We start from the raw sequence: 22,145 nt of genomic DNA, 5'->3' as shown, positions 1-22,145 counted from the left end.
TACAGGACCATGTAGTCCGTCCAACCAAAAGGGAGGCATTTTGGGGATGAGGTATTGAATCCATGAAGTAGACTAAGTGAACCATATGTTCATGACAAAACACTTATGTAATAGTGATCATCATGCCATACCAAAGTTTATGTTATTAACAGAGAGGAACAAGCAACAATCCAAAGTAGAACAAAAGCAAAAATTCCCAAGGAAAGTTGTATTGCATTCAAGTTGTTAAGACTGGTCCTTTTCTCCACAGTTGCTGCTGGACCTGCTGAATTTCTCCAACACATTCTGGTCTTAATCAAATATAGAACTTCTAAATTGGAAGCGACTTAACTTCACTGGGAAGAGAGGGAATTTAACCATGGTAAATTGAAACCAAAGACTGTCAGGTAAAGCAGTAACAAAACAAAAGGTCATCCCAGAAGATGTTTCAGCAACATATTAGATACATTTTGATAGGGGCAAAAGATAGAGGAAACAAAGCTAGTGCTCCTTGGTTGACAAGCAGATGCAAAGCATGATGAAACGCAAAAAGAGTGTGTGTGAAATGCAGATCAGTTGAATTCTTCAAGCGAAAAGCAGACCTAATACAATAGGTTGAGTTATAAACAATATGTTAATTAGTCTCGGAGACAATGGGAACTGCAGATGCTGGAGAATCCAAGATAACAAAGTGTGGGGCTGGATGAACACAGCAGGCCAAGCAGCATTTTAGGAGCACAAAAGCTTTTTTGCTGAAGGGTCTAGGCCCGAAACATCAAGTTTTGTGCTCCTAAGATGCTGCTTGGCCTGCTGTGTTCATCCAGCCCCACACTTTGTTATGTTAATTAGTCTGTAGGTATTCAAGAAAGGATTCACAACATTTCTAATAACAGTAGACTGGTCAGTTTATTGTCTATGATGGATAAGGTTTTTGAAATAAAACAGTAAGTGATAAAGATCAACCGGCAATTGGAGAGATTTGACCTATTTAGTTTGAGCCAGTATAGAGTTTTAATTGAACACCATGTGTTGATACATTCATCTCATTAAGTATTTTGACAATGTAACATTGATTGTGGGAATTCAATAGATACTTCCTTTGTGACTTTTAATAAAGTATCCATATAAATGTCAAGCTAACGTTGGTTCTCCTATTCCACATACTTCAATTTTGTTAGATCAAAAAAAGTTGCTTCAGAGTAGAAGTTGATCTGCCAAATACAGGGAGAACTAGTGATGTAGTGGCAATATCACTAGATATTATCATTGAGACTCAGGCTAAAGCTTTGGGGACTGGTGTTCAAATCCCAAGAGTAGATCAGATTAATTACTACTAATAAGATCTCAAATAGAGAGCTACTCTCAGTATCATAGAACTATATCAGTGCTTGTTGTAAAAACACATCTGCTTCACTAATGTCCATTGGGGTAGGAAATCTACCATCCTTATCTGTTGTGGCCTACATGCAACTCTGGACCAACAGTAATGTGTTGTTGCTCTTAACTGCCATCTGGTATGGTCTAGCAAACTATTCCAGGGCAATTAGGGATGGAAACAAACGTTAGCCCATGTTCCATGAAGGATGAATTCACAAAAAGAAATGAAGATATGGCAAACCATGAGAATAATATCAATTGCCTGCAACAGGATATGTATATGATATCATTATGGGCAGACAGATAGCAGATCAGACTTACTACAAAGAGATATGAGGTGAGGTATTTTGTCAGAAGGGATCAGGAAATAATGAGATTGACATATTGTCACAGTTGTAAAGAATGCCCAAGACAGAGGGGTCTTGAGGTCCATGTTCACATATTCTTAAAGGTGGAAGACATATTGAGAGAGTCATAGCAAGACATATGGGCTTCATAAACAGTGTATTGAGAACCAAGCAGGAAGATAAACTGAACACTTATTTTGTGATCCAACCAAGCTTTACAGAGTATTGTTTTCTGGGGTGAATCTTCTGGTGCAGTAAGAGGCAAGAATGAAGATGGACAGGGAAAATCAACTAGGCGAGAAACCAAAGCTTGTTTTCTGACAGCAGGATAAATGTTTGTAAATAAGTCCACCAACCTTAAAATGCTGGTTAAACTTCCAACGGCAAGAGCCAAGAGGCTTATGTGCATTTCATGAAAAGGCCAATCAGTGGAATAAAGTGTCGTTTCCTTTTTAGATTCTCCCCAATCACAATGTGATATCTGGCAAAATGGAATGAAAACAATACGAGGGAAGCAGGATTAGTGAACAACAGACAAATACAGCAGATGCAAGAACTCCCTGCCAGTCTGTCCCATTCCATAAGATTTGCCATTCTTCTCTTGCAAAAAAACATACGTGAATGTAATGATCCAAGAACTCCATGATTGTAGAAGATAAGTCAATCATCTGCCCAAGCAGAAGTGACTCTCCTTCCAAACTTAATATCAGCATTGGATTGCACATTGGAAGTTCCACTCGCAGCTGTTGCTACCACATTTTAGGAAGAATTTGAGGATAGATAGGAGATGAACCACAATGATTTCAGGATGGAGGGTTTCGGCTATAATGTTAGGTTGGGAACTGAAGGAGATTGTGGGTGATTTAATAGGAGTGTGCAAAATTATGACAGGTTTAAATCAGGTAGACAGTAAAAGTCTTTTCCCATTGACTGAAGAAGAATCACTATGGGACACAGATGAAGACTGTGGACGTGATAAGCAAGAGGTTGTCTGGAAGAAGAGTTTTGTGCAGTGATTGGTAATGAACTGAGAATCACTGTGAATAAGGATTGTAGAAAAATAGATGATTAAAGATTTCAAAAGGAAATTGGATGGGCTGTTCAATCAAACAAGGGCTGGAAAAACTTAATAGATTTGGGAACGTCTGTGAACAGAGAAACAGATTTAACATTTCAAGTCTGATGACTCAACTTGAAATGTTAACTCCGTTTCTCTGCCCACAAATGCCGTCAGACCTTCTGAGTTTCTCCAGCATTTCCTGTTTTTATTTCAAATCTCCAGCATCTGCACGATGTTGCTTTTATTTGGAGAGGCTCTTAATGAATTTGCTGGGGAATAGAATTAACTGAATTGCTCCACAGAGATCTGTCATGGACTTGATGAGATGATGGTCTCCTTCTGCACTGCATTGACTCTATATTATGGGTTTCATGAAAAAAAATACTTTTCCTGGCCTCTCTGTGTTCCTGTTTCGCTGGTGAACACTTCTTCACAATCATTTTCTTTTGTTTTTGCCTTGTCAGCACATGTAAACCTCCAATCTGATACAATCATAATACACTTGAAAGCAACATAACAAAAGTCAAAACTTGCTTTGCAAGCACGTCTTAATCAAGCTTGAAATCCAGCAAGAATACCTATCAAAGGCTAAGTCATGGAATAAGAGTAATTATGGAAGTCTTGAGATGCCTGCAGGGTCTTAAGCGTTTTATTAAAGGGAGCATTTCAGCTTTATAGCAAATATACTTGGAACACAAGAAGCTGCTTCTATCTTTGATTTGCAGTGATGGCATAATAATGAACAAAGGACTTTAGAGAAATGATGCATGTAAGTCATAGAGACCTAATTTGAGAGTGCAAGAAGGCTAGCCCAAACCTAAAATAATTATAGATATAAAGCAAAAGAGGGCTATTATAATTATATAAAAATTTGGTCAGATTGTGTTTGGAATAATGTATTCAATTGTCGGAACTCAACCTTGTGAAAGATACACAGGCCTTCAGGGAATACTAATAATGATGCACCATGATGATAACTCGAGATGAAAGCATTTAGCTATTATGAGGAATAGGTAAACTTGGGTTATATTCTTCAGATATGAGGCATTAAGAGCTAATCTGATTGTGGTAAAAGGATTTAATAACATAAACATTCTTTCTTCTAGTCGAGGGAACAAGGCGGTATAATCTTTAAATTAGAACTAAGTCAGTTAGAGCTGAAACCACAAAGATTTCTTTTTCACATTGGCTGGGAGAATATAGAATGCATCATCCCAAGAGGTTGTAAATGCAGAATCAAATGTTGTATTTAAAAGAGAAGTGGATGCCTGTTTAGCAGTGAAGTTGTAAGGGATATGCAAAAAAGGTAAATGCAATTAGATGGATAAAGAACAATAAAGAACTGCCATTACCGACATTGTGGCAGAGTGCTCTAAACAGGCTAAATTACTTGCTCTTGCCTTATAAATTGATACATTTAATTGTTGTTGTCCTTAATATTCACGTGATAAACAACTGTGGATTTCTTCATGTCTTCTCATTCAGTCTACCGTCTTTAAATTCTCACTCATATCAGCACCTAACCTCCTCCAAACTCCAAAGTTATGGGGAGGCGATAGCCTAGTGGTATTATCGCTGGACTGTTAATTCACAGACCCACATAATGGTCTGGGGACCTGGGTATGAATCCTGCCGCAGCAGATGGTGGAATTTGAGTTCAATAAGTATCTGGAACTAAGAGTCTAATGATGATTGTGAATCCATCATTGATTGTTGGAAAAACCCATCTGGTTCACTAATGTCCTTTAGGATAGGAAACTGCCATCCTTACCTAGTCTGGCCTACATGTGACTCCAGACCCACAGCAATATGGTTGACTCATAACTGGCCCCCTGGGCAATTATGGATGGTTAATGAATGCTGCCTAGCCAGCGACACCCTCATCACGTGAATGAATAAAAAAAAACTTATACCTACATCTTTTAAAATCATCACTTTCATTCTTACCTATTAATTGCCCATGCCAGCCTTTCACACATGATTTACCTGAAACCTACCTCTTGACCTCTTCATTCCCACTCACCTCTTGATTTATGAGAACAGATGTCTATCCTGATGACCTCTCGTGAGAAGTGAATTTCGTCTGGCATTGTCCCTGTCTTGTTCAAAGCTACCATTATCAGTTTGTCTTCAAAAACTCCAAGTTAACGAATCTCTTCTTTTCTACTACTGCCCCATTTCGAACTCCACTTTCCTTTAACATGTTGTCTTCTCCCTGCTCCAAGTCAATCGCGTGCAAAGTTCAGTGTTGTCCCCCCACCAAACACCACCTCTCCCACACCTTCTGTCTGACTTCTGTTCTTCCCACAGTACCAATTATCTTTACCAGAGGCAAATGACTGTTCATGACAATGATCAAGTCATAGAGTCGTACAGCACAGAAGCAGACATTTCGGCCCAACTTGTCCATGCTAACCAGATACCTTAAACTGATGTAGTCTGATTTGCCAGCATTTGGCCCATATCCCTCGAAATCCATGTACCCTTTTAAAAATTATAATTGTACCCATCTCCACCACTTCCTCTTGGAAACTCATTCCATACATGCAACAACCCCTGTGTGAAAGTTACCCATTAGGGCCATTTCAAATCTTTCCCCTCTCACCTTAAAACTATGCCCTCTAGTTTTGGACTCTCCCATCCTGGGGAAAAAAAAACTTTGGCTATTCACCTTATTCATGCCCCTCATGATTTTATCAACTTCTATAAGTCACCCCTCAGTCTTTGACACTCTAGTGAAAATAGCCCGGCCTATTCAGCCTCTCCCTCCAGCTTAAACACTTCAACGCTGACAACATCCTTGTTAATCTTTTCTGAACACCTTCGAGTTTAACAACATCTTTCCTATAGCAGGGAGACCAGAATTGAGCACAGTGTTCCAAAAGTGGCCTAACTCAATATCCTGTACAGCTGCAACATGACATCCTGTACAGCTGCAACATGACATCCTATACTCAAGCACTGACCAATGAAGGCAAGCCTACTAAACACCTTCACTATCGTATCTACCTGCAACTCCACCTTCAAGGAATATGAACCTACACCTCAAGGTCTCTTTGTTCGGCAACACTTCAAACCGTTAGGTGTATAAGTCCTGTCCCATTTTGCCTTAACAAAATGCAATACTTCACATTTACCTAAATTAAACTCCATCTGCCATGATGTTGCAATTTCCACCTTGGAACCCTTCTTTCCTTCTTATCCGAACAATTATTTTCCATATTTATACTGGCAATATGAAACTATATCTCTCCAATGCTTCCGTCAATCCCATTACCTCCCTCAACAACACAAATGTCTACACCATTAGCCTGCCTGTCCAATGTAAGGACAGAAAAGAGCTATGACATTCTCCAGTTTATGTATTAAAAAGATCAAAGCAAACATTTTCAACTTCAGAAGCAAAATTTACTCTTTTGCCACTGACTATTATCCCCGCTGTCCACTCTTACTGCCTGTACGAAACATTCATATTGATTGAAATTCCATCTTTGTACCCTTTGACCATTTCTGCAATACTGTTTTTCTCTGTTCATTGGTCAGCTCAACTACAAATCTCTGTATAAGTGTTTCCTCCTGTTAAGATTGGAACCAGATGGATCTTATGGAGTATGCGATCCTTGATTGGGATTATTAACCTGGGCCAATCAGAGAGCCCTGGTTGACAGTTATAAACAAGAGATTCAGAATCTCCTCACTTCAGAGATTGACTCTGAGCTGGCTGTCCATAGCCAGTGTGCTGTGCACATGTAAATAAAGGGTGTCTTGGTGACAGGATACGGGCCTCCGTGGAGTTACTTTACTTCCCATGTATCTTTTATCTTTGAATTCTGGCCATTTGTAGATTATCCTACTCTTAAATTTCTAAACCCATTATCTCAATTATTTTCGCTATTCATCTGTCCTAGTTTATTCCTCCATAACTTAATGCCCGTTTATCTCTAAGTTTAATGAGACATTTGTTATATTATTTCTGGTAATATCTCAGCCTAGTTCCTTAACCGATGATCGACTCCACTGAATGAACAGCAACAACTTGAATTTGCGTGATGCTTCAAACAAAAGGACTGTGCAGGAGCATTAAGGAACAAATTTTGATACTGATTCACAAACCAGATGATCAAATTGGTCACAAAGGTACATTTTAAGAAGCATCTTAAAGGAGGGAAGAAAGGTGAAGAGATAAAGATATAATTCCAGAGCTTGGAGGTTAGACAGCTGGTGACATGCATCACTGATGGGTGGATGAAAATCAGGAGGGCTTCAGGAGACCAGGGATCACAGAGGGAGGGCAGGGCAAGACCATGGTGGGATTTGGAAAGAAGAAAATGTTAAAGTTGAGACATTATCTAACTTTGTGCCAGATGTGAATGTTGGGGATCAAGGGTGTTGGGGCGATAGGGGGAGTGCATTGGGGAACGGTTGTTAAATGCCTATGCTTGTGGTGTCTTCCCAGAGTCAGATATAACATCCAGGATGCAGAGAGACCAGTTCATAAGAAAACGTTAGGACTGCAGATGCTGGAAATCAGAAACAGAAGATGCTAGAAAGTAAAGAGTGGGTTTGATCTACAACATAAAACAATATTTTGTTCTAGTTAAAAGGTTTATTGGTTAATAGCATGATGATACCATATCGATGATGTCAGTGCAAAATGTTTAGCCAAAAATAGTGCATAAATAAGCATTTGCCACTATATTTTCAAAAACATTCTCCCTCTGAACTACGTCAAATTTCTTGTCTCAAAGTCAGTTCTAATTTGAATTCCATATGAAATTGTCATAACTCCTAGCATGTTTGAAATTTACCGCTACTTTGCTTAAAACAAAATTAAATGAGGGAAGTATAAACAACAGAACAATTCACCTTCCTTATCATGTGTGTACTGTTGTACTCCTATTTGTTTAAAAAGTGCCATGTAACCTCTGTCTCCAAACTAAAGTAAGTATCATATTCCAAAACCAGTGTATGATTTACTCCCTGAAGCCACATTCTGAGTGAGTGGTAAATTTGTCCTCGCCTCTAACAAATGTATGCCATTGATCAGATGCTCAATTTGATATTTGGTTACAACCACTGTTTTGGTTTATGCATTTTGTTTCAATAAATGTTGAAAATTGGAGGCGAGGAGGAAAGAGATTAATGGCCAGCTTAGAAAAGATAATGCTCAAGAATTAAACCTATCAGTTCTGTCAGAAGGTTGAGAGTCTTTGAAATTCTGTTCGCCAATAGGTAGCAGATGCAGAGTATTTAAATAGTTTTAAGGCAGAGATAGGTGATCCTTGATTACAAAGGGGATGAACATTATCGGGGATATGCAGGAATGTAGCATTGAGGTTAAATCACATCAGCCATGATCTCATTGAAGTCAGAGCAGGTTTGAAGGGCTAAGTGGCCTACATGTGTTCCTTGTTCAGATGTTTGTACTGTGACTGAAATGATTGGAGGGAATGTTGAGTCCAAAAATGCAAGAAAGTCAAGATTTTACGCAGCTGAATGGCATCAATTTTGAAGTACCAGAATGAATGACCAGTGTTTATTCAGTAATGCAGCCATCCTAATGAGCCAGAAGCTCAGGCTAATGCTGTGAAGATATGGATTCAAGTTCTACCAGGTAAAAAGTGGATTTCACTGTATGTTGAACATGACTATCATTGTTTTTTTTAAAATCTGATTTGATTCACTGATGTCCTTTAGGGAAGGCGGTGTCATTCTTTCTTGGTTTGGTCTACATGTGACTCCAGATCTACATCAATGTGGTTGAGTTTCAACTGCCCTGTGAATGTTCAGTTCAAAGGTAGTTGCAAAATAGGCAAGAAATGCAGGCCATGGCAGTGACATCTACTTAATGTGGAAGAATAATGAAATAAAAGTCTCTTGGAACTGCTGAATAATTTAACTTTTAAAAAAAATAGAAACCTAAACTTAGGCCTGGATTTTAATTAGAGCTTCAAACAAGGATGCATCCAAGCAGCCTAATGTTGCCCAAATTTCATTAATCTTAGTTCTATTTGTTATTAGCCAATAAAAGGTTGTAGCAAGATACTCAACTTTTCAAGTGTTACATTACTTACAAAGAATAGATTACAGAACACTGTGTTTACTGGGTAATTGCACAATCTAATGTGCTGTGAGACATGCCAACAAAGGTTGCATTCTCTGTTCCTGAGCTGGGTCAGCAATTAGTATGTTGTCTGTATGTTGTCAGAAATGGGTAGACAGACAATAACTGCAGATTAATACTTTAGATAAGTTGGTCTCTTCAGGAGAAAATTGGAGGGGAGGAAGGGAGAGATTAATGGCTGGCCTAGAAAATCTAATGTTCAAGAATTAAATTTATCAATTCAAAAGTAGAAGCAACTCACTTTTCAAGATGTGAATTACATAGTACTTCCTGAACGAGTCCTCAGTGTTTGTATATGTATTGTTCTTAATTTTTAAAAAGTTAAAAAATTTTCTGACATTCAATTTGTTAAAGTTACCAAATTCTTAACTGAAAGATATTCTTGTTCAATTTGAAACAAATGATTATAGATCGTCATCTAACATGTTGAACTTGTAATCCTTTTGGTTCAGAGAACTTTAACTTAGAGTCATCGGAAATGATACTTAATAATAATAATGTCTTAAATAAAGTTGAGATTCAACCTGGCAGATTCTGAAGCAAGCCCTGGGGTCCGATTCTAGTCAATGCATTGTGGAAAAAAAACTGTACGTGTTACACAAGAACTTCTGACTTTGTACCTTGAGATGAATTGTACACATTTTTATGCTTCACTTCAGATAGTGGCTATACGTTTTGAATTTCTCACATGGTGATTAAAATTGAAATGTTGAGAAAGTACAGGAGGCATGGATACCTGACACCTCCTTAAACCTAATTTGACACTACAATGGAGTTGCATTTTGCATGAGGTGTTGAATTCGAGCAGTGCAAGTCCATACTTCTTAAGGGCATTTTGCTCTGCTTCTTTCAAACTCAAGCCAGATCCTGACTCTAAATGTATACTACAACTTCAGTATGCAGTGATGTGAATCTTTATTTTTCATTAAATTATTGACAATCAAATGAAGGCTTCAAAGAGGTCAGACAAGATATTAGGGAATAATTGGATCAGGTTGCTCATCTTAGTTCAGTTAACATTTAAAGTTATATATCTTGCATTTTTACATTTCTATTATCAGTTCCAATGTAAGAATCAAATTATGTTTATCACTGTTCTAACCAGTCGGGAATTCCCTCGGACACTGTCCCGCTCCATCAGAATAATGCCATGGCCCTGAATCAGAAACTCCAAGTTGCGGTGTAAACCGGCTTATCATTCTGAGTGAAGGTGTGGCCGCAGAGTGGGATCGTTTTGAAGAAAATCACGACTATTGAAAATTAGCATGTGCAGAGTCCACTTACTGTTAATTTTTAAAGCTATTAATGGTTTAATAAATACATTAGCTGTCTTCTAACATTTAAAAATATTCTCCATCCTGCGGCCTTCATGGTCTCTTCCATGTACGGTGTTCCACTATGCCAAATGCTCACAAGTACACTTTATGATTGATCCTGAGCTAATTGCTGTCAGGGAGCCTGGCAATTGAAATACTATGTTCACCTCGTGAATTTGCCCTCAGGTTATGAAACTTAAACAGGATATCCACCATTTCTCGGAAACTATCCTGTGATGTCAATGGGTGGCAGATCAGGTTAGGCCAGAACATTAACAAGGCAAAACTGAATTTTGGCTGCTGAACATTTTGGGTTCAGATATGAGAACAGTCTACTTGACACAGCTACAAAGGGTCCCTGTTCCGTATGGAAAAGTACCGCAGCAGGAATCATGGTGACAATTAACCAAAAGTATACAATTAAACAAGGCATACCAGCTACATGAATGAAGCGATGCGAACTAACTATATTTTATGACTTGTATTACAGAATAATGCGATGGGATAATGAGATGGATGTGTCTCCTATGGAAGGACATTTTGATGTTATTATCTGTGCTGACTGGTGAGTATGTACGTTTTATATATTTAAAATATTACAAATATCATTTGTGACACACAACATATTTGAGGGATAATTTTTCATGCTTTGTGTATTTTTTTGGGAAAGAAAGATTGCTTACCAAAAATTCAAGCAAAGTAAACAGATGGAGTGCAGAGTAGCATACTGGTGACAAATTAATATGCAGCTTCATGTGACAGCTATCAAGTAGTGGTCTATCAGACAGTAACTTCTACCACATTATTTCGAAAGATTGATTTTAAGAGACATTCCATTTTCTGAAATTGCCTCTTTTTCATGCTTGACGTACCAGTAAATGGACAACTTAGGCAAATTGCTAATAATTATGGCTCAGTGAGATGTAGTCTGGAGAAAGAAAATGTATCAACATAAACAGCTCTTTCTGCAGATTAAAAAGTCAGTTGGCCCCTTTTTCTCCCTTTCAAAAACAAATATCTGACCAATAGTACAGGAATTATTCTTAATATGAAAGGAGAGTTTCAGAATCCTTTTTTAGACCTTTGTCACAGATGCATACTTGATGCTATTTGTTCTGTTCTACTATTTACTATATTAGGTGCTTGCAAAATTATCTTGTTTTATTTATTTCTAAGCTAATTATTGATAGATATGTTATTTCATGTCTAATTTCTGTCATTATTTTTATGGACTGATACAAAATATTTTATTTGCTTTATTTTTTGTTTTACCCTTGTCAATTGAAAGTAATGTATACTTTGATTCCTGGTCAGTGTGGAATTGTTTCATCTCAGTTGGGATAGCATTAAGCATGCTACATTTGGCCTGACTGTATCTGTTCTTGTGACTGTCCAGTCACTCCTGCTACATAATATAAATATCAGGTGTGACAGTATTGGGTTCACTTCTTACATGGGACTGCCATAGTGTTAAGGGGTTGGATGGGAAGGAATTTGTAAGTTTGTACAAGACATTTTCTTATTCAGTGTCGATGTATTAACTGGGGAAGGAGAAAAACTTGACCTTCTCTTGGGAAACAAGACAGGGCAATTGACTGAGGTGTAAGTAGGGGAACACTTTGGGCCAGTAATCATAATTCAGTTTTGAAATAGTTACGGAAGAGAATGGACCTATTCTAAAAGTTAATGTTCTAAGTTGTAATAAGACTAATTTTGACGGTATTAAGCCAGAACTTTCAAAAGTTGATTGGAACAGGCTATTCACAGGTATAGTAAATGTTGGAAAAATGTGATGCTTTCAGAAATGAGATAACGAGAGTCCAGAAGTAGTGTGTTCCTGTTAGTGTGTAGGGCAAGGCTGCTAGGTGTAAGGAATGCTGTATGATCACAGAAATTAAGGCTCTGGTCAAAAATAAAGAAGGGAGCATATGGCAGGTATAAAGAGCTGGGATTGAGTGAATCCCTCAAGAAGTATAGGGCAGTAAGAAATACTCAAGGGAAATCAGGAGTGCAAAAAGATGACATGAAATAGCTTTGGCACATATAAGTAAGAAGAATCCACTGAGATTCTACAAATACATTAAGGGCAAAAGAGTAACTAAGGAGAGGTTAGGGCCCTTTAAAGATCAGGAAGGCTATCTGATTAATGACATTGTGCCAGGAAGAGATACTAAATGAGTATTTTGCATCAGCTTTTTACTGTGGAAAAGCATATGGATGAAATAGAACATGGAGAAATTTATAGTGACATCTTGAAAAATGTCCATATCACAGAGAAGGAGGTACTGGATGGCTTAAAGGTGGATAAATCGCCGGGACTTACTCAGTTGTATCCCAGAACCTTGTGGGAAGCTAGGGAAGTGATTTCTAGGCTCCTTGATGAGATGTTTGTATCATCATCAGCTACAGGTAAGTTGCCAGCAGATTAAAACGTAGCTAATGTGGTGCTGCTACTTAAGAAAGGTGGTAAGGAAAAGACAGGGAACTAAAAGATTGGTGAGCCTGATGTCAGTGGTAGGTAAGTTGTTGGAGGGGATTCTGAGGGACAGGATTTATACATATTTGGAAAGGCACCAACTGATTTGGGACAGTCAACATGGCTTGTGCATGGGGAATCGTGTCTCACTAACTTGACTGAGTTTTTTGAAGAAGTGACAAAGAAGATTGAAGGCAGACTGGTGGGCTTTGTCTATTTGGACTTCAGCAATGTGCCTGACAAGGTTCACAGGATAGACTGGTTAGCAGGGTTAGATCACGTGGAATCCAGGGAGAGAGCGCCATTTGGATACAAAATTGGCTTTAAGGTAGGAGACAGAAGGTGGCGGTGGATGTCTGTTTTTCTGCCTGGAGGCCTGTGACTAGAGATGTGCCACAACAAAGGGGGCTGGGTCTACTTTTTTTTGTCATTCTTCCAAAGGATTTAGATGTGAATAGGAGGAATGGTTAGTAATTTTGCAGATGGCACCAAAATTGGCAATGTATAGGACAGAGGAAAAGGTTATCTCACAGTATAATGGGATCTTGTTCAGATGGGTCAATGGGCCAAGCAGTGACTGATGGAATTTAATTTAGATAAATGTGAGGTGTTGCATTTTGGAAAGGCAGATCAGGGCAGGATTTATGCACTTAATGGTAGAGTCCCGGGGAGTGTTGCTGAACAAAGAGACCATGGGATGTAGGTTCATATTCCCTGAAGGTGGATTTGCAGGAAGATAGGATAGTGAAGAAGGCATTTAGTAGGCTTGCCATCATTGGCCAGTGCTCGAGTATAGGATGTCATGTTGCAGCTGTACTGGACATCGAGTTAGGCAACTTTTGGAATACTGTGCTCAATTCTGGTCTCCCTGCTATAGGGAAGATGTTGTTCTGGTCGCCCTATTATAGGAAAGATGTGGATGCTTTGGAGAGGGTTCAGAGGAGGTTTACCAGGATGCTGCCTGGATTGGAGGGCTTATCTTATGAAGAGAGGTTGACTGAGCTCGGACATTTTTCATTGGAGAAAAGGAGGAGGAGAGGGGACCTAATTGAGGTATACAAGATAATGAGAGGCATAGATAGAGTTGATAGCCAGAGACTATTTCCCAGGGCAGAAATGGCTAACACGAGGGGTCATAGTTTTAAGCTGGTTGGAGGAAAGTATAGAGGGGATGACAGAGGCGGGTTCTTTACACAGAGAGTTGTGAGAGCATGGAATGCGTTGCCAGCAGCAGTTGTGGAAGCAAGGTCATTGGGGTCATTTAAGAGACTGCTGGACATGCATATGGTCACAGAAATTTGAGGGTGCGTACATGAGGATCAATGGTCGGCACAACATTGTGGGCTGAAGGGCCAGTTCTGTGCTGTACTGTTCTATGTTCTATGTAAACGCGAAGGGGTTCAAAAAAGATTTACAAGGATGTTGCCAGCGTTGAAGGGTTTCAGCTGGAGGGAGAGGCTGAATAGGCCGGGCTATTTTCACTAGAGTGCCAGACGCTGAGGAGTGACTTATAGAGGTTGATAAAATCCTGAGGGGCATGGATAAGATGAATAGCCAATTTTTTTTTCCCCAGGATAGGAGAGTCCAAAACTAGAAGGCATAGGTTTAAGATGAGAGGGGAAAGATTTAAAATGGGACATACGGGGCAACTTTTTAATGCAGAGGATGGTGTGTGTATGGAATGAGCTGCCAGACAAAGTGTTAGAGGCTGTTACAATCACAACATTTAAAAGGCAAGTGGATGGGTACATGAGTAGGAAGGGTATAGAGGGATATGGGCCAAATGGGACTAGATTGATTTAAGTTTTCTGGCCGGTATGGACAAGTTGGACCAAAGGGTCTGTTTTCATGCTCTTATGACTCTTAGTAACATCTCCACTTAAGACACCTACTCCTCAGACCCATTTTGTTAAATAGCCCACTAGCATTCATTGAGGTTCATATGGGAAGGAGAGCAAGACAGTCTAAAAATTAAAAAGGAAGGACCTAATAAACATAAGTACTGTATGAGTATTTCTTTTTCGCTTCACAGCTCTCTCTGTATCTTGCTGCTTTTGCACAAGTAAGGTAAATGGACTGCATTAGTAATTAAGCAGTAATGATATGAACCAGTGGTGCATCCTTTGAATCAAAGAGCTAAGCAATACCATATGATTCCTGCAAGCAATTTAGCAAATGCCTTTCCTACCTAATATTAGAGTGGACACTTCAGGTTTTATTGCAAGGATAAAGATAATGCTGTCAGGATTAGATCAGATTAAGAATGAAGGCAGCCAGGGGAACTGGTGAAGGAGGTTGTTGTCTCCTTCTTATGCATAGCTCACATATGGACTTTCCACAGATTAACTAGGTGAAGTAAGGTCTAACCAAAGGCTTTAAAATTAAATTTGTTCCTTGTAGAAGTACAGAAAAATAACTTGCTCTTCGATTGTTATACCTACGTTTATTTTAGAATAAACTGTATCAAAATGTGAAGAAGTCATACGAGACATGCTTCACCTCAGTTTTGAACCATTGACCAACAAATCAGTAAAAAATACATTTTAAAAATGTTTTCATTTCTTAAATATTTCAGAATTTAACAGCTTACAGTAACATACATGAAACTCACTTTTCCTGATTTATATATAATACATAAAAGCTTCAGCTTCAGTTTAATATATGGTGGCTTATAAACTCTTTTCATGCATTTTTTTTTCCATTCAACGTCAGTTTGTTTCTGGACCAGTACAGAGCAAGTCTTGTTGATGCAATGAAGAGATTACTCAAACCTAATGTAAGTGCGTTTCAATTTTCTTCTGAGCATGGACTTCAGAATAATTAGACCTCTGCACAATGATTGAGAATGTAGTGGAATGGCAGGATTAATGTCATGTAATACTTTAATACTTATTACGTTCAACTTCAATTGAGTCCTCTTATCTATCTGATTCTTTCTCAATCATAAACTGGAAAACTTCTTGTGTTCAGCTGACTAATAAGATGTGCAGGGCGAAGCTAAAGAAATAAAAAATGCTCTGAAGTCGCATGAGATTTTGTTTTAATCAAAGTCAGCATTCAAAATCTATTGTATTTGTTTTTCTTTAAGTGAACCAGATACTAAATTCCTTATTGCCAGTAACTGTGATCTTTTGAACTTTTAAAATTGTATTATTCAGTATTACATATTTTAAACAAGGAAGAATATTTATGCCTTCTTTCAAATAAAGATGAGACAAAGGATAAAGAACAGTACAGCACATGAACTGGCCCTTCGGTCCTCCAAGTTTTCACTGAATCATTTTGCACTTCCATAATAAAACTGTCTTCACTTACAGGATCTGTATCCCTCTACTCCCTTCCTATTTATGTATATATTCAGGTTCTTCTTGAATGCTGCCATTGTGTCTGCTTCCACCACCTCTGGCAATGTGTTCTATGCACTCCACTCTTTGTGTGAAAAACTTGCCTCACACATCTCTTCTAAACTTGGCCCCTCATACCTTGAATCTGTGTGCCCCATCCTGGGAAGCCTCATACTTTGCAATCTATCCATTCATAATCTTATAAACTTCTATTAGGTTTCCCCTCAACCTCCTACACTCCAGTGAAAACAGACCCAGTCTATCCAACCTTTTTCCACAGCAAGAATCCACCATACCAGCCAGCATCCACATCCTTCTGGAAGTGTGGTGGCCAGAACTGTATGCAGTATTCTAAGAGTAGCTTAACTAAGGTTCCATAACGTTTCAGCATAACTTGCCCCTCCTCAATGCCCCTTCTAATGAAGGCAAGCGTACCATAAGACTTTTTTTTAAAACTACATTATCTACCTGCACTGCCACCTTCAGTGATCTATGGACCTGCACACCCAAATGTCCCTGCATATTAACACTGCTATGGTTCTGCCATTCACTGCATAATTTCCACCTGTACTTGACCTTCCAACATACATCACCTTACACATGTCCAATTAAATTCCATCTGCCATTTTTCTGCCTAAGCCTCCGACTGACCTATATCCTGCTGTATCGTCTGACAATCCTCCTCACTATTCACAACTTTAGTCCCAAAGAAGGGTAATACCCAAAACATTGACTTCTCATTTCCTCCAGATGCTGTTGGCTTGCTGGGCTCTTCCAGCCTCCTATCTGTATCCATCTTGCCAGCTCAACCCGGCTACCGTATGGCTTCACCTTACATACCAGTCTGCCACGAGGGACCGTGTCAAAAGCTTTCCTGAAGTCTACTTAGACAACATCAACCACCTTTCCTTCATCAATTATCTTCATCACTTCCTTAAAAAATCCAAGTTAGTGAGGCGTGAACTCCCTAGCACGAAATCATGTTGTCCATCGGTAATGTGTCCATTTGCTTCTAAATGCATGCAGATCTTGTTCCTGAGAATCTTTTCCAATAATCTCCGTGCCACCAACATGCGAGTCACTGGCCTGTAATTTCCAGGATAATCCCTGTAACCCTTCTTAAACAATGGACAATGTTGGCTATTCTCCAGTCCTCTAAGACCTCACCTGTGGCCAGAAAGAATGCAATGATGTCGGTCAATGCTTCAGTAACTTGTTCTCTTACCTCCCTCAATATTCTGGGATAGATCCCATCAGGACTTGGGGACTTTTCTACCTTAACAGTTTTTAAGATGCACAACACCACTTCCTTTTAAATAGCAACTTGGCTTAGAAACTTGATGCTGCCTTCTCTGAGAATATCCTCCATCAATTCCTTCTCTCTGGTGAATACTAACACAAAATATTCGTTCAGGACCTCACCTACCTCTTCTGGTTCCACATTTAGATTCTCTCCTTTGTCCTTGAGTAGGCCAACCCTTTCCCACCATTTTGTTTTTTATATATGCATAAAAACCCCTGGGATTCTCCTTAATCCTGTTTGCTAATGACTTTTCATGACCCCTTTCAGCCCTTCTAATTCCTTGTTTAAATTCGTTCCTACTTTCCTCATATACTTCAAGGGCTTTGTCCGTTTCTACCCTCCAAGACTTACATATGCTCCCTTCTTCTTTTTAACCAAGGTCATAACATCCCTGGTCATCCAAGATTCATGTAATTTGCCATACTTATCCTTCACCCTAGCTGAAACAGCTGCTCCTGAACTCTTATTAACTGCCATTTGAAATACTCCCACATGTCCAATGTAGATTTATTCTCAAATAACCACCTCCAATCAACATTCCCCAGTACCTGCCTAATATTCATCATATACCATCATATGGATGATGATGGGATAGTGTAGGGGATGGGCTTAGATTAGTTCACAGGTCAGCACAACATCGTGGGCCGAAGGGCCTGTTCTACGCTGTATTGTTTTATGTTCTATGTTCTATGTTCTAATATTGTTGTAGTTCACCTTCCCCCAGTTTAGTACCTTCACCTGAGGACTGCTATTATCCCTATCCATGAGTATCTTAAAACTCATGGTATTATGGTCACTACTCCGGAAATGCTCCCCCACTGAACCTTCACTAACCTCGCTGAACACATTTCCCAAAACCAGGTCCAGTATAATATCTCCCTGGTTCAGCGCTTTACATATTTTGTCAGGAAACCCTCCTGAATGGTCCTTACAAATTCTGTCCCATCCAGGCTCCTACCACATGGTGAGTCCCAGCAAAATCACCCACCACATCAACCCTACTGTTTTTACATTGTTCGAAAATCTGTCTGCCTATTCTCTCTTCTATCTCCCGCTGACTGTTGAGAGGCCTGTTGTATATCCCCAGCACTGTGATTTCACCTCTCATATTCCTACGTTTGACACATATATTGCTTTGCTGCACAAGCCCTCTTATGTATCTACCCTCAATACGGCTGTGAGATACTCCTTTAACAGTCATGCAACTCCCCACCCCTTTACCTCCCTTTCTATTGCACCTGAAATATCTAAGTGCCAAGATATTTAGCTGCCTGTCGTGTCCCTCTTTCAGCCAAATCTCTCTAATAGCAATAATTTTTTTGTTCCAAGTACTAACCAAAGCTTTAAGTTCATCTACCTTGCCTACTATACTCCTAGCAATGTAACACATGCAGTTCAGACCACCTGCTCTGGTCTTTTCAGTAGCATTTCCCTGCCTGTTCTTGTTCTTAGTATTGTTTGCCATGGTTTCTACCTCTCCCTCAAATTCTGCATCTAGTACCCTACTCCTCTAGTTCCCATTCCCCTTTCACACTATTTAAACCCTTCCCAATCACTCTACCAAGTATACCCACAAGGATATCAGTCCTGGTCCTGTCCAGGTGCATCCCTTCCAGTTTGCACAGGTCCCACCTCCTCTGGAACTGATCCCAGTGCTCCACAAATCTGAAACCCCCCTCCCCACCCTGTTCATGTCATCTTTTCAGCCACATGAACTCAACATACAAATTTACATTTGAAGTGTTTGAACATCCAAAATGAATATTGAAGAAAACTTAATCATTTCAATTTTTAAAAATAAAAATGTCCATGTTTTTGCACTGATCAGATGTCCTCAAGTTTAATCTTCAGTCAGTCTGAATTACCTGATCTTTAACATTGGAGCAACAGGTACACTGAAATTGACCTCACTTCCCTTTATTTACTAAAGAGGAAAAATCACTCCAGAATTTTCAACCCTAGCTACTATCCAATTGGTCTTTTTTTTTTGGCATTTGACATTGAGTTACCTCACGATTAGATTTGGCTACCAGTTCCATTGTTGCATATTTTGTCTAACACATATTGTTTTACGTTTTTCCTGTGAACCCCACTTGATCAAGATCCATACAATTGCTGGCATTCCCAGAACCAAATTCCCTCTGTGAGTCATCATCAAACAGAAGTGGAGGATATTGTAGGAAGTAAAGAAATAACAGCTTAGATTTTCTGCTGACTAGTCATACCTTATGCCCCTATGGTCCATCCCCAGCTGGACCAGACACTACCCTCTGCTTTGTTGGACTTGGCCAACACGCCTACTGCTGCAGCCACCCCAAAAACACCCTCCACTTATCCTTCCCCACTGTTGCTGCTCGACCTAACCAAAATGCCACTCATCCCAATCTGCTTCCTTTGCAACCACATCTGACCCACTCCCATGATTCCATCCAGCCACCGCTGGATCCCCCATCCCCAACTCACTTCTCCCTGCCCTCCAGTGGTCCCAATTTCTCCAACCTATCTATCCTCACCACTGCAATACTTACCTTGCCATCTTGCCCCTGGCATCCTACTACTCGGCACCCTACCCCCTCCTAATTGGGCTATCTCTCCCTCATGCCTTACACTCTTCCCAGGTGGTTCCAAGCTTACCTGGACATACCACCATCTATACATCTAGCACACACACAACCCCCCCCCCCCCCCCCCCCCCCCCCACTCTCCCAGCATCCTACCATCCCACTACTCAAAGATCACACTAATCTTATGCACTTAACCCTTCGGTAGCATCTGTCAAAGTGGCTGTCCAGACCTTCAAATTTCAGAATGCAGCAGATGAATGTAGATTAATCCTAAAAATTACTTAACTCAAATTTTTGATGAATTTTGCTGGAAATTACCACCCTGCTGTATCATTAGTGTTGCTCAGTTCAAATTATTGGCAGGTTAAATGTTTTTAAGGCTTAAGGCAAATTCAAATTATCAGAAGTACTATGTCTGTTATTTGAACCAGATATATATGTATACATTTTAAAGTTTAAGCTGCTTCATTTTCCCAATGTTGAGATTAATGTGGGTGTGTGAGGTGTCTGTTACAGTTTAGTATGTTAGTCCATTGTTGTATTGCTTAACTGCAGAACATTTTGTTGTATGGAGGGTAGGATTGAAATATTCATGTGAATAATAAAAAAAAGTCACCACTGTTTTCTTTTTAGGGAAAAGTGCTTGTGTTTGCCCCCCAGAGAGGCAAAACTTTAAACCAGTTTTGCAGTCTTGCAGAGAAAGCTTGTTTAACTGCCCAAAGGCTTACGAATTACGACGACCACGTTTGGAACTTTCATCTGAAGGTCAGAGCTCGATGATATTAGGGTAGCATCTCAATCCATTTTGCACTAAGAAGGGATCACAAGAGTTTTTTTTGGCAGATACCTTAAATGCCTTTGACTACAATATCCCCACTGGCATCTCCTCCTTTATTATATTAATTATGTTCTTGCACAGCAAATCCTCTCAGACTACCTTGCCTGAAGCTGTTCATTTATACGAAGTGTTTATTAACATTTTCTACATAATCTTTACAATGACAGCTCCACGTTTTCATTATTTGGCTAGGCTTTGTGCTTGCTGGCATACTGTCAGCTGGTACCCTTGGCAAAACCTGACTGTGTTTGTTACCTAAGTAGTATTCCACCTAATCCCTGCCCCCTACCCCGACCACCAATCGCCTTGGTGTCCCTCGTGAGCTTTGCTAATGGCATTGTGTGCTATTTTTAGTCACATCGGACAGCCATTCTGACCATATAAATGTTTACCAACGCTTGGTTGAGCCAATGTTATTCAATAAGAGGTCGATTTTCTTCTTTTAAAAGGACTGTTTCTTTCGAGGTCCTGGTTGTCCTTTTAAGGTAATGTCCAAATAACCCATCCTAGCCTTAGAAAGCTGTTTAACTCTGAAGGGCATCACAACAGAACCCAGTTCTATCCGCAGTTAATATCCACACATACAACTGCACAGTGCTAATCAAGAGTAAGAATTCTAGGTGATTTTTTTTTACTTTCTGAAACTCACTAATGATAGCAAATTTAGCACATGCTATCAAACTTGGGACCCTCCAAAGATATTGTTCTATTTTCTATCACCTAAAATCGTCCCCATAATCTTCGATCCAAACTCTATTGAAATAATCATTCAACTTCGGTTTGAAATGGTTCGGTGAATCAACAATAGTTCCTCAAATGTATTTAAGACAGAGCCTGTTTTGTCTGGTTTTTAGAGTTTTCAGTGCCCGTGTCTCTGCATTTAGACTACTAGATCCAAATGAATTTGTCCTCATAGCAGAATTGCCCCAGTTTTTACAATGAAAATGCAGGGAGTTGACAGAAGTCCACAGTTTGCTACAGAATGAATCAGACGCATATGTTGAAGTGTTAAATTTTATAGAAATCTATTGTACATATTAATCACTCAGTAGAAAATAGCATGATTCTTCACCTTGATTATGACTTGCTCCTTTGAATCTTCCAACTGTAATTTTAAAAAACTGTTGCATCTGTACTAATTCTCCTTTTGCAAGATATCCATTTACATTGTTACCCCATCAACAGCATTAAAGCTGCACAACAGTAGTCATCAAACATTTTATGCCACCACAATTGCAGCTGATGCCCTCCGCCAATTTTTCTAAAGCTCTCCATTCCTTCAGCAATATTTGTTGAAAATCTGTTCCTTTTGATTAGTTGCACAATATTGCTGTCCATCTGCTTACAACATGCCAGGCTACATTCTAGTTTCATACAAAGTGCTGGTGGAATGCAGCTGGTCTCTTCGCTGCATCTG

General features: G+C 39.4%; 1 protein-coding gene across 2 annotated transcripts in view; it reads left to right on the top strand.

Annotated features, from left to right (window-relative positions):
• camkmt (calmodulin-lysine N-methyltransferase) overlaps positions 1-22,145 on the top strand; it is a 328,636-nt gene that overhangs the window by 267,992 nt on the left and 38,499 nt on the right. For both annotated transcript variants that reach the window (XM_048535462.2, XM_048535461.1), the window contains exons 8-10: positions 10,694-10,768; positions 15,392-15,455; positions 20,524-20,655. In XM_048535462.2, the coding sequence (XP_048391419.1) occupies positions 10,694-10,768; positions 15,392-15,455; positions 20,524-20,655 (271 nt within the window). The remainder of the gene's footprint in view (positions 1-10,693; positions 10,769-15,391; positions 15,456-20,523; positions 20,656-22,145) is intronic.

Source organism: Stegostoma tigrinum, chromosome 9, assembly GCF_030684315.1.
Source record: "Stegostoma tigrinum isolate sSteTig4 chromosome 9, sSteTig4.hap1, whole genome shotgun sequence".
NCBI classification, from domain to species: domain Eukaryota; kingdom Metazoa; phylum Chordata; class Chondrichthyes; order Orectolobiformes; family Stegostomatidae; genus Stegostoma; species Stegostoma tigrinum.
The sequence above is the reverse complement of the archived record's forward strand: the minus strand, read 5'-3'. Positions and strand labels throughout refer to the sequence as shown.